Below are 13,804 nucleotides of genomic sequence, written 5' to 3'. Positions count from 1 at the left end.
AGCATGGCCCTCTTCTGGACACATGTGACCACTATGGCTGATGGTGGATCCACCTAAATGGTTGGTATGTTTGTGGTGGACACACCACGGGTGGAGGAGGAAGGGTTCTGTGCAGCAGAGCAAGTGGACGGTGGAGTTCCTATTGAGACCAAGTGGGTGGCTGGAACTGTTTGGAAGGTCAAGTCAGTTGAAGTGCCCGTTGTTTGGGGTAATCCCGGGTGTAATGATCCTTGGATTCCGGGCAGTACCTACAGGGTGGTGCGCCTTCAGGAAGGGGGCACCGGCTTTGATAGTGGCCATACTTCCTGCATCTGTAACAAAGAACGGAGTGATTACGGGGTGGGGGACGGTTCATGGGGGCTCTTGCTATAGTGGCTAGTGCAGAGGGGTTGGGAATGAGTGGTGGAAAGTGGTCACCTAAGGAGTAGATTGTTGGCAAAGGGGGGGGGTGACAGTGTGGAAGGTTGGCAGAGAAGCAGTAGCATAGTGGGTAGGGTTAGGAGTTGTTGAGGCAGGGTTTGGAGCTTGTTGTTGGTGAAGTTGACGGAATTACTTCATATAATAACAGTTGTCTTCATGTCCCAGTACCTCCTCTTTGGCCATTCCTGGATGATGTGTCCACAACCCCTTCTTGGCTTCTTGTTGGGTCTTCAGTTCGTCAATCTCTTTCCTGAGTTGGAGCACAATGCTTTCCTTATTATGAGACTTCTGGCTCACTTTGAGTGTCTCCAACTGCTTCAGCTGAGCCACTGGGTCATTCAGTGGTGTTGCAATAGGAAGTGTGGAGCCCACATCACCCTCAAACATGAGGCATTCATTTTCCAGTTGGGAGGCTAGCACCTGGAACTCCAAAAGGTGGTTGACGCTGGCCGACTCTCTCAAATCTACTTCTGGGTGGTCTGGGCAAGACCCATTGACGCACCATGAAGTCGCAAGGCAAGCCACTAAGCGGGCCATCAGCACTGTGGTCCGCGTCATTAGTTCTGACAAACTCTCCCCTGGCAGTAGTTGCAGTCTACCTAGCTCTTGGAGAAGGCGATCCTCATAGTTACCCAGTCAAAAGGCGCAGATGAAGGTGTCCCTCATGGTGGCCCAGTCCATGAAGTGGTTGGCTTGGAAGTGACCATTTGTCTGCAGAGCCTTCCAGAGTGGACGAAGAAATTCACAGTCGCGCCGCCTCGTCCAAGCACAACCCAGGCCATCAGGGCAACCAGGCAACACACCACCACAAGCACAAACAACTCCTGCCATTGGGCACTGCAGCAAACCCCCCACCACCAGACTCCCACCTCCTAGCGTGCTGCCCCCCAAAAATACCAGCCGGGGGAGACGACTATGACAAGGTGAAACTCTAGCATAAATATGGCTCTTTGACTTCCCATGTTTCTGCATATGGGATAATCCAGCACATCTTCCGGTAATTTCATGCTCAAATTGCCTCCAACACCCTCCTCCATTCGAGCCACCCGAAGACAGGAGTGAGGGTTGCCCAAGACCACAAGCCCGAGCTCTGATACCATGTGAAAAAATGCAGAGTCAATGGGAGAGGAGAAGAAAGAGAAACACTTGATTACATGAACACACACACACACTCTTGCACGAGAGAGAGAAAGAAAGAAAGAAAGATATATTAAGCGTCTACTAAAGACCCAATGGGCCTATGAGACCAAAGTGATACAATAATGTCCATGGCATATCTCATCATGGAATGGAAAATAAAACAGAAAGAAAGCATAAACATAGCTATCTCACTGGGGTGATACAAAACTGTCCATGGAAACTCATTATGGAATACTAAGAACATAGAAACATTAGAGCAACATCAGCTCTGAGTAGATGGTATACCACTCTCCAAAATATCAAGCATGGGGCTAATGAGTATGGCCGAGAGAGAGAGAGAGAGAGAGAGAGAGAGAGAGAGAACAAAAGGTGAGAAGCAGGCTTTTGCTGCACCATTCAGTCAAAATCAAAGGTGAAGTGTTGGTATTGTGATAAGAAGGGCCACACCATGAAGGTCTATGAGGTGAAGAAAAAGAACAAGGCCTAGCATGAAGCAAAGAAGACAGCATCTAGTTCTACATCAAATGACCACACCAAGGCTTCAGAGGTGGCTGCTAGTGCGATGGCATGACAGCATTTCCTAGGGGCAAATGCCCGGGAGAGGACGGGCTTCCAGTCTCCTTATTTCTCCATCATCTGGGATCGCGCTTGATCCTGAGTTCGTCAATGACACGACAGCATACTTGTCGGGGGGGCAAGGGGAACCTCCAGAGACTCGCTCGAGGCCATTGAGATCTTCTGTCGTGCATCTGGAGCACAGTTCAACTTGCACAAGTCATGTGGATTTTGGGTTGACTCATCGCCCGCCCTAACTTGGCATCCAGTTGAGGCCTTTCAATGGGTCCCGAGGGACATTCCAATTCGTTATCTCACATGGCACGTTGGCATTGACATCTCCCCTAAGTAGAAGCTAGCCCCTCTTTTTCAAAGCATCCAGAAGAAGGTACTTTATTGGAGTTCCGCCAGGCTTTCCTTAGCTGGCCGGGTTGTGGTGGTGAACCATGTTCTTCTCGCCACACCATGTGGTACATCACCTCCTGCTGGTCTTTCTCTCGGGCCTGTATTGACCAGGTTCAGCGTCTAATCCGAAACTTTCTGTGGGCTGGCTGGCAACGACGGGAGACCTGCCCAAGACAAGGTGGCTTGGAGATTTATCATTTAGCAGCCGCGACGCAGAGGGGGCGCCATCACTGAGCCCTCCATACAGAGCCACGCCCTGTTAAGCAAGACTAGCTCACATTCAAACAGCTACCCCTCGAGGCCCAGGAGAAGGGCCTTACAGGGATCCAAGGTAGAGACATCAACTCCTCCATCGCTCCAGAGTGGCTGGTCTTGATACCGGAGCCTCCTCCCTCGTAGTGGCTGGGAGTATTCAGCACGCACAAGTTCATGGCACGGATGAGAGTTCCGCCTTACTCATCTTCTCCATTGGGCTTCATGGCAAACTAGAGAGAGCGAAGACCCACTTAGAGTATTTCAAGGGATAGGCCTTGCAGAGGGTGAGGGTGATTGGTTTTCATGCACATGAGTGGCTCATCGACCCTCCACCGGCCAAGGTGGCGAGAGAGAGAGAGAGACTATGGCAATTATGGATTTGGGAGGGCCGGCCTCTCACGAGTCTTCAGTGGGACCCGAGAGAGTAGACATGGCATGGACATGAGGAGATGCCTGGCACCCCCCTTTTTGCTTACACTGCACGGCTGGGCCGTAGGATTCAGATGTCAGATATTGAGGGCACTCTAGGCCAGCATATACATGGTCGGCCAGCAGAGGACATCAGTCGGCCAGTCCTGAGAGAATCAGCCAGCACCAGAGAGAGTCGGCCAGCACAGGACAGCCTCCCACGACCCAGGAAAAATAGGGGAAAACATGGAAAAATGGAGAAAAATGAGAGAAGCTCTCGGTGGGCACACGGCCTCACTGTGCAGACAGGAGATGACTGCTAACACACCCTTTCAGCTCCTGGATGTGGAACCAACCCCAGTGAGCTGGAGTGCTACCGGAGCATAGCCTGAGGTAGAGACTTCATGAAGACGTCCGCTGCATTGTCCTCTGTCAAACAAAACTCTAGCAAGATGTCATCAGCAAAAAACTTCTCACGAACAAAGTGACTCTGGATGACTATGGGTTCCGCCAGGAGAAACCCAATCTTGCCAAGTAACCTCTGCAACCTCACCACCTCACAAGTAGCACCACAAGCAACCCAATACTCTCTGTAGACGACAAGGTAAAAGTTGGTTGCCTCTTGCTGCTCCATGAAATAGCTCCTGAGCCAAGGGTAAATCCGTAGCCTGATATAGATCTCCTCGTGTCTAGATCTCCTCCCCAATCTGAGTAACTCCTACCTTGGAGTCGGACTCCATCCGTCGTTCCCCCTCTAGTGTCATAGAAGAGTCCAAGATCCTTCGTACCTTGCAGATACCACAAGATCCACAATCCTGCGTCCCAATGAGTCTTCAAAGGCGTCTGCATGAATGAGCTCAACAGTCCCACAGGAAAGCTCAAGTCCAATCTGGTGTTCAGCAACCAAATCAATGAACCAACAAGCTTCCAATACAGAGAGGCATCGACCTGCTCACAAGGATCATCAACTGTAACTTGGTATGCCAAGTCTTGGGAACCTGCTAAAGACCATACAAGGCCTTTTGAAACCTGTAAACCACCCCCTCTGAACCCGGAACCTCAAAGCTTGGAGGCTGCTCAATAGATGCCTCCTCCCGCAAGTCACCATTTGCCACTTGCATGGCTTTCCTACATGTCCCTTGGGAAAGAGCTTTTTCCTCAACTGCAAGAGGCTTTTTGTCCCGAATGATACGAGACATCAAAGCATAGTTCACCTGTAAAGGTTCCTCTAACTGACAAATGCAAGAACTGGAATGTTCTTGCCTACTGCTGCCAACATTTGGCAAGACATCCACCATCTGGTCCCAGAAAGCCTGCCGCCACAACGTAGCCACATTCAAGTGGTCATGACGAAACTACCACAAATCACCTAACGGAGAACCTGTAAGAGAGAGTGCTGAGAGTTTGTAGATCCCATTCTCCAGTTCGCCTTCCCATACAACCTGGCCTATTGCTTTGTCCCATAGAGCAACAAAATGCTCATCAAACTCCACCCGTATGCCAGTCTTGCAAACCTCGTGCACTGACAGCAAATGAAAACCAAGGGATGGGACGTATAGAACTTACTTAGGAAAAATGCTTCCCCCCTCTGCCATCAGGAACGATCTCTAACCTGCCCTCACTGTGAATGAAACCGACCTTTGGTAGAGACCAAAGTGCGGTAGACTAGCAGTCACCCAAACACAGTTGTAATCCAATAAATAAGACACAGGCAAAAGGGAGCTAGAGTGCTCCTACACAAAAAGAACGACAACACCTGTTGGCCCCAAAGCTTGGCGCCCCTTTCGGTATTTCTTTATTCACATTCAATAGAAGAGTTTAATTGAATACATCATGGCCATTCATGGCTTATACATATGCATGTCCAAACTGCCAGTCCTCTAGACCTCTTAGCATAGAGGTTTCACACAACCCTGTGCCCCAAAACACCACACTGTTATTCACCTCTAATCAGCCAAGATAGTACATCCACGACGTCTTGAATACGCATCTAACTGGCCCATGCACATAGCCAAAACACAGCCATACATCAGTTCATAGACTCTTCCAAAAACATGCTAGATATGCACCTGTTTCTGCCCTCTTAGGCTGCAAATCCCTCCTCTCACAAGGGACCAAGAGTAGCACTTCCGAACAGCCCACGAGCCGGAGAAAGAAGAGCTTTAACCTATGTGCGTCTGACACCACCCACAAGCCTGTAAAAAGAGAGAGAGAGAGAGTAAACAATGGCCGGCTGTCTCTGTGCAGCAATACGTCTCTGCTCCCCCCTGCAATCTGCCACCCTCCACGAGAGAGAGAGAGGAGGCGTGATAAAAGCCCAACGCTGTCCTGCAGTTCTGTGCCTGAGTAGCCCAGCCCGCCAGCCTTCCTAAATCGAAAGAGAGAGAGACTGTGTGCTCTGCCCGACCAGTACACCAGCCTGTTGCAAAGAGGGAAAAAACCTGTGTCTTCAACGTGCAGCCCAGCCAGTCGCCAGCCTTCCCATGAACCAAATCTCTTGCATGTAGCTGCAGTCCAGCTCCCCACCCTTTCCAAGAGAAAAGCACACGCGTGTATGCTGCAGTCGACTCTTAGCAAGAGAGAGAGAAAGCCTAGGTGCTGTTCAGCCCCACGCTTCCTTGCAGCCCACGAGTCGCCAAAAAGAGTGAGAAAACTCCCCTGCATATGCTGCAGCCCGATTCTCTCCAAAAAGAGAGTCCCCCAAAAATAACGTGGGCCCTCTCCAAAAAGGGCCACGACCACCACAAAAAGATTTCTTTTGGTTTAAAGGTTTTTTAAACCTTTGCCCCCTTGTCCCCTCTATACATGGGGTTTTATTAGTTTTTAAAACCTTTGTCCCCTTGTCCCAAAGGTGAACATTAAAAATATGTCTTGCACACTGACCACCATGCCCACACATACGCTACACAAATTTACAAGGTCATGACAATGAATAGGGATAGTGGACTTGTCACCAATCAGGATGTGACCCGTGTGCCTTCTAGATCCTGTAATAACTCTTGGGAAGGAGTCATGTGCCTGGAAGCACCACTGTCTAGAATCTAGTCCCAAGTGTCCCTAGCAGTGAGTCCAACCGCCTCCTTGCTCCAAGAAGATGAAGCATCTATGTCCATAATCTCCAAGTGCACAAAAGCTAGAGTCTTCATGGTTACTGCTGAGGAATCTACACCCTTCTCGGTGCTCCGCTTAGGACATTTCCTCCAATAGTAGCCTTTCTCGCCACAATTGCTATAGGTTCTCTCTGCCTTCAAGGCGTCACGATCCAAGTTGGGCTCCTCCTCAGAAGTCTTCTCCTGTGAAGACTTTCCTTTGCCCTTACTGCGGCCTTTCGACCATTGGCCAGTCAAGGCCTCATAACCTCCGTCCTCTGGAGGGTTCGTAAAACGCTCATTCTGATCCAAGACCATAGGCACAAGCTCCTCCCATGTGATGGTGCTGAGCCTGCCACTGGTGATCAAAGAGGAGTAAAAAGTTGAATACTGAGAGGTCAAATGAGACAACAAAGTTATGGCCATGTCCTCCGAAGATATCTCCTCCCCAACCTGAAGAACCTCCTGCTGAAGAGCAGGTAACTTGTTGTTGATGTGCTCCCACATCATCGAAGACTTTGCAGGATTCATCACCTACATTTGCATTTCCAAGGAAATCTGCTTCATGGGTGATACCATAATTAAGGAAGATGAAAGAACGCATACAAGCATTGACACGTGTGCCTAAGCCTCCCATTCTTTCCGATTAGAGGGTAAAAGCTCCCCATCCTTCAACTCTGGCCGTGGAACACCAACCACAATGAAATCAGCCAAGTCATAGGACTCCAAGATAGACTCCATCATTACTTTCCAGATGCCGTAGTTGGTCCCGTCCAACTGTCGATCCACCGGGAATGTGGGGAGAGTAGGGATCTTCATGTGCTTCTCAGCCATCTCAAGCAAATTTGCCATCTCAAGGGTTCACAAGGTCTTGTGAAGCGAGGGTGGGTGGAGGAAAAAAATGAAGAAGAGGCTGTAAATAATATGCAAGGTGGCTGTCCAACGGTGATGGCCGCCTTCTACCCGATCTCCAAGTCCCAACCAGCTCAATAAATCTTAAATCAGCACCACAAATCAGTAAACCCTCAAGCTCCCACTGTCTCCAAGCTTCAAGCCACCTGGGGCTCTAATCCCAAGTCGAAATGCACAGCAAAAAAATAAGACAAGTGCTGTAGAGAACAAAACGCAGAAGTGTAGAGAGAGAGAGAGAGAGAGAGGCTATATAAACTCTGCTATATACACAAGATCTGGTAAAAAACTAGGGGTGGGGACAAAGGTGGTATTTATACCACCCCAAAGTGCTGGTTGGCCAGGTCAAACAACCGACAGGATGCAACATGTCCACAACTGTGAAAAAGACAGTCGGCCAGCAAAGGACATCAATCGGCTAGTCCTGAGAGTAGGACAACCTCCCACGACCCAGAAAAAATAGGAAAAAACATGGAAAAATGGAAAAAAATGAGAAAAGCTCTGGGCGGGCACACCCACAACAATGGCCCTCACTGTACATATAGGAGATAACTGCTAACAGTTTTCTCAATAACTAATAGAATGATCTTTTTCCTAGAAAAAAAAAGACTTCTTAGGACACATAAATCAAGCATCACTTATTAATCCTCAAGTAAACCCAATCACCGACTTTTTACTTATCTTTTCTATGTTGATCTATTTGGTGCTTGTAACTAGCATGAGAGTCACTAATCCTTGCTTCACTATTTTGCTGGTCAAGAACATAGCACTTGAGAGCATCAAATGTTAATCTATTGTAAACCTCCGTTTGACCATCAATCAATCATGACGGGCATTGCAGAAATTCAACGTCGCCCAAAATTACAAAATGATGCTCTTCAAAATTGGCCCATGGACTTGTTATCAAGGTCTAGAACAATAAACTTAGGTATTCCCTACAGGATACCAATATCATAAAAATAAAATACCTATCTCCTCTAAGACAACATTGCCCTTGCACGGTATCAACATGACAAACTTGTGCAATGTGTCCACAATGGTCAACCACTAGGTATGTTTCTTACCTAGGCTAGCGAGCACATTCAGCAATATCAAAAAACTTGTCTACATGACCCCATTAAGCTTGTGCTAAACCAAGGAATTTCGATGTAACACTCCTTAGCATGTTTGGGAATCAACCAATGTAATATGTCCATTATCTTAGTTGGGTCTAAGGCAATACCATGAGGGCAAACTCCTTGCTTGCCTGTCCATAAAGTCAAGTGCAATATTTACGCAGTGTCCAAGCCCACAAGATCGTTTGCCCGCTAACGAGAGGAAAACAACCATGCTCTGAAACCAATGCAATTCACCCGGTCAGGTGTAAGCATAAATTGGGCACCGTCTCGTAAATAATGAACACTCAAACACTTATGAAATGGAAACAACACAAGACAAAGACAATCCTGAAAAATGAAACTTTGCACAATGACACCACTGAGGCCAAAACCGGCCCAACTCCCCCCTATGTAACGCGTTGCAACCTTCATCATCCTCTACAAAACCACACATAAAATTGACACTTCTCTTAATTGATAGAAAGCACATAAAACCACACATAAAACTGATAGTGCTCTTAATTGATAGAAAGCACTCCATATATTCTCAACATCATTATATCAAGTCAAAATAATAGAGAAACAATGAAGCAAAACCTATGCTATCTAGAGACTCGCACACACAAGTACAACAAAAAGACAAGCCTTTCCATACATGGAGAGGGTGGCCCTCAGCAGAGGCCACACATCTCCCAAAAGTGGAGAGCGTGCCCATTATGCTGTCCAAACCCTTTTCCCTTACATTTAGCTTGTAGCTAGCAGTCATTAGGGGGATAGACATTATGTCCCCATGCCAACCGGAATACCGTACTCTGAATCTAAGCACGGACCAAAGTCCCAAGCATACTCGCCCTTGGTGTGTGGACATAGTCCCCTACCATGAAGTGCCAGTCCACATGACAGCGTTAGACGTAATTCCCGTGCTATGAGGTGTCATGTCGACATGATGAAGCCTGCCCATAGGTCAAAAGCGTAGAGAATACCCAGATAGTGATGCATGCACCTACCACTATCCTATGTAGAGAATACCCAGATAGTGGCGCATGCACCTACCACTATCCTACGTGCATAAACCTTAACTTACCCATAATCACTCAGTCAAGTGCATCCCTTCGTGAGGCCTCACAAAGGTCAGCTTAGCTAACTTGTAAGAGTGTCACTCCTGTGACAATCCTAGCAGTCTAGAGACTAACTGTATGCACTTTATTTATCAGGTAATGAAGGTGACATTAAGGGAAGCAAGAGGTGCTTCAAGTGGCTTCAAGGAGAGAACAACTCTATTTTTGCAAATGTTAGCAAAGACGTGTCATGGATGCAACAAGCTGAATTGATCCATTCTGTTTTTCCAGATATGGATGGAAATGCAAAATGGATGCAAATGCAACAACCAGAAGCTGTCCAATCTGACATGTACAAAGCAATAGCTGCTGATCTTGCTTCTCAGGAGTTCAAGGGTACAGACACATCCAATATGCTGCAGCATCAGGCACAACTACAACTCTTGCTACCACAAGAAGGGCCAATGGAGCAGAAGCAAAAATACACATGGCCACAACCTAGTTCCTATCAGCAGCAGTTATGTGAAAGTCAAGTCCAGCAGCAGTCTTCAATCAGACACCTACAGCTACAAGCTACAACAACGCTACCAGCAGTGCAGCAACCAGCATCGAGCAAACCATTTCCTCAGCCACATGAGGAGCCTCCTTTATCTCAAAGACGTGACCACCAGACTAGTCAATACCAACCGCAATCAGTAATTCAGCTGCCAGTGCTGCAGTTGAAACAATTACTGCAGAAATCAGATGCTCCCGTACATATGATGCACCTTTCATCAGGTCAGCTCGAACTTTCTCATAGATTGCCTGCCCAGCCCGATTTGCCAGATGCAATGAAACATTGTTCCACCTTATCTGAAACAGTATCAGCATGTCAGTCAGTACTACCCAGTGCAGCAGTACAAGGCATGCTTGAAAGATCTCATTTAGGTACTTCTGGTTCAGATCATAATGGGCATTTATCTCACCTTTTGCAAGCCAATCAGAGTGTTTTTCAGCAGCCACCAACAGAGCAACCAGTGTTATCCAGCCTTCCACCACTAGAGGAACAAGTCTTCCCAACCTGGCCTCATCCTACAAGTCAAACAAGACAGTCCGATTCATCATCAACATTTACACCATGCTTATTTTCAGTCTCTCCGGAACTTCTAGGTTACACCCTTTCTCCTGCTAGTCCTCTTTTTGCTGTGAAAACATTTCAAAAGAGGGGGGCTATGATGGCACCGGTAATGATCTTCTCTTTGGCTGATAACCAGATAATCAATCTCTTCTGCGTTCAGCCACTGGTCCTTTCCAATCAAGGGCTGTCACCATAAGCAAGGAGTTACATGGTCAGACAATGGATGTTAGCATGGATGCAGCAATCGTCTCATCACAAACAATGCTTGATACCTCCTACATAGCCTCAGGGACAATAAATAATGATGGTGCAGATGAGACATTACTGCAATGGGGGTATAACTGGTCACAAATGCCCACACCTGTCCGCACTTATACAAAGGTTTCAGCCGAACAATCTTCTTCAAAACTGTTGTGGATGTAGGCTTCCTCCTTGAGTTGCCAGCATTTAGGAGAAAAAAGCATACTTTGTTTAATGGTTTCTTTTTTTTTGGGCCTTTGGATTTCAGGTTCATAAGTCAGGATCTGTTGGGAGATCAATAGATGTTTCTAGAATGAAAAATTATAATGAACTGCGGAAGGAGCTCGCTCATATGTTCAACCTAGAAGGACAGCTTGAGGATCCCCAAAGTTCAACTTGGAAACTGGTGTTTGTGGATAATGAAAAAGATATTCTTCTTGTGGGAGACGACCCTTGGGAGTAAGTTCTTTGTTTTGAATGGCAAACTTGTTTAATCACCTGTATTTATGGTTTTCTCCTAAGGGCAGGTATGCAAATAGGGAGTCTAGAGGGCTAGGCCAGTGAATGAGGTGGCCAATTTAACCCCCTTAGGGGCTTCACCTTTAGTTGCATAAATGAATGCCTACTGCCAATTCCCTTCTCTTTGAGATTTTTGAGTATACTTTATTATTGGGTTTTCCCCTCTTCACATGAGTTATTTTAGGTTTTCCCTGGTTTGATTGGTTGGGCATGAGCAGTGAGTTCGTGAATTGTGTTCGGACCATCAAAATCCTTTCGACTGCACAGGTTTTTAAAATGAATCAAGACGATTTAGCAGCTCGGAACTCTCTCCAGATGCAGAAGCAGCAGAGCAGTAGTACCTCCGGAGAATGCCAGTATGGAAATGCACCCATGATCCCATAAGAGAAGAGCAAGAAGCTGTTTGATAGCAATGTTTCAAATAGTAGCGATTTGATTTGTAAGCATGAAGTCACAGCATGCTAGGCATCAATGACATTCAGAAGCTTTATGCTTTATAACTTAGGCCATTTTTCCCACTGGTTCAGGGTGTTTTAGAACGTACAAGCCGAGAAGGTCAGCTGCGTGACGGTAACAATCTATACTATGCAAGCAGAAAGCTCTGCTTCCAATGCCCCATCGTCAAATCCTGAGATACAAGCGCAATGGCGGGGAATATGTGAAAACACTAATACTACTAAGACAACCTTTTAGATGTCAGCTACAGAGCTGTTAAAACCTGTCTATAATTCTCAATGACACTGTGTACCTTCTTTCTGATGGATACATTGATATATCTGGTATTCTATATATAATGTATTTTGACACCTATGAATGTGTATGCTGTACCTCTCTCTCTCTCTCTCTATGTTGTCTTTTTTTTGCATGATGAGATTCCATGGACACATTGTACACCTTTTGTCTCATGGACTCGTTGGGTCTTTTGCAAGACGTCGATATCTCTCTCTCTCTCTCTCTATGTTGTCTTTTTTTTTTTTGCATGATGAGATTCCATGGACACATTGTACACCTTTTGTCTCATAGACCCGTTGGGTCTTTTGCAAGACATCAATACATCTTCTTTTCTTCTCTCTCTCTCTCTCTCTCTCTCTCTCTCTCTCTCTCTCTCTCTCTCTCTCGCACTTCCTCTCTCTATGGCACATCATAGGCTTTTAACCTTGTACTATGTTTTCATATTTGCATGCTCAAATCATACGTAGCCAGTTTTTTTCTCTTTCAGTTTTTCCATGATGCAGTATTACCATGGATTCATTGTATCACTTTTTCGTATCATACTCCCCCACCATGTAGCCAAGTGGTCGGTAAGTCGACATCGCAACATGGAGGCCATGGGTTCCACACCAACTCACTGCAGTCACATTGAATAAAGCGACGGTCTAAATAACCTATGGTGAGAAACCCTCTTTTTTAAAAAACTTTTTGGTCTGTCATAGACCCTTTGGGTCTTTTGAAGAAGTTAATATAACTTTCTTTCTTTGGGGAAAGTTTCAATGTTCACAGTTTACACATGGAACTTCTTGTAACACATATTGATTTCATAGACCTCTTGGGTCTTTTGTTAGATTCTTTCTTTCTTTCTCTTATTGAGATCTAAGCGTGTGCACGCTCTACTTGCTTGGTTCAAATGCAGTATGGCTACTGGACCTTTCTCTGGAAACTAGAAGTTGCAAGCCACAGGACTCCATCTATGTGATGTCTTCAAAAAACAATGGAGAAAAGGCTCCAATAAGGTCACTATTGCGCACACAAAAACCCAAAAAGTATTGGCAAACTTACACCACAGGAGCTTTTGAACGGACACGCCCACACCTGCAAACACCTATCCCTGGAGCTCGGAAAGTGGAATGTGCTACAGATGGTTTCTCACCTGACTCTGACCCTGTCGTGGGCGTATGCCCAAGGAGTACCCATAGCTTGCCAGTGCCTTGTCTGCCAAGATGTGGGCATCTTGATATGATGCTTCCGCTTCTCGCATTAGGGGAAAAAAATCCAGACTTCGGGTCTTTATGAGTTACTTCCACAAGGTCAAATTGTGTGTGATTGTGTGTGGCGCGTGTTGTGTGGGGGGGCTTTGTTTTCATAGAGTTTAATCCATCTTACATTGATACTTTCATCTCTATCTCTATCTTTATATCTATATCTCTATATTATCTTTAGGAAGAGTTTCACAAAGCTGCCACATGGCAAGAATTTGGAGGTTCGAGAAGGGGAGGAGGAAGTGGTTTGGGTAGAATTTGATTTTGGAAGCCTCAAAAGACGTGACGAGTTCCCAACTAGTATATATAGTAATCTAAGATTTTGTAATCTTGCAAAGTATAGATTCGTTTCACCAATTTGATTTCAGAGCTTTTTAATATGTGGATTTACATTAAAGGGTAGCAAAAGTGCATACGCATTTTCTTGTAAACACACATATATATACAAGACCCTAGGAACATGCCCTTCCTCGAAGGAATACTTTTGTTATTGTCAACATAGTATTATCGATTTGTGAGTTTGATTTGTGTAATTTGATTCTCATAGTATGTTGTATTTCCATGCAAATTTTGATTTGTGTACTTGGATTCAGCTCCTTGGAGTAGCCACGTAGCA

At 46.1% G+C, this 13,804-nt stretch overlaps 1 protein-coding gene and 1 long non-coding RNA gene across 4 annotated transcripts in view; one reads left to right on the top strand and one right to left on the bottom strand.

Moving 5' to 3' along the window:
- Positions 1-12,022, top strand: part of LOC147627874 (auxin response factor 12-like) — a 106,666-nt gene extending 94,644 nt beyond the window's left edge. For 2 of the 3 annotated variants that reach the window (XM_086814847.1, XM_086814850.1), the window contains 4 exons: positions 9,493-10,485; positions 10,590-10,834; positions 10,962-11,152; positions 11,431-12,022. In XM_086814847.1, the coding sequence (XP_086670973.1) occupies positions 9,493-10,485; positions 10,590-10,834; positions 10,962-11,152; positions 11,431-11,596 (1,595 nt within the window). In that variant the 3' untranslated portion in view covers positions 11,597-12,022. The remainder of the gene's footprint in view (positions 1-9,492; positions 10,486-10,589; positions 10,835-10,961; positions 11,153-11,430) is intronic. The other variant, XM_086814849.1, reaches the window with a different exon arrangement.
- On the bottom strand, positions 9,648-13,292 carry LOC147627873 (uncharacterized). Its single transcript, XR_015268343.1, has 4 exons — positions 13,080-13,292; positions 12,454-12,560; positions 10,302-10,637; positions 9,648-10,188 (listed from the first exon to the last, which is right to left on the bottom strand). It is a non-coding gene; the product is annotated as an uncharacterized LOC147627873 (long non-coding RNA).
- Positions 13,293-13,804: the final 512 nt, after the last annotated feature.

Source organism: Cibotium barometz, chromosome 20 (genome assembly GCF_041138505.1).
Source record: "Cibotium barometz isolate CiBa-2024 chromosome 20, ASM4113850v1, whole genome shotgun sequence".
Lineage (NCBI taxonomy): Eukaryota > Viridiplantae > Streptophyta > Polypodiopsida > Cyatheales > Cibotiaceae > Cibotium > Cibotium barometz.
This window is presented reverse-complemented; position numbering and strand designations above follow the sequence as displayed.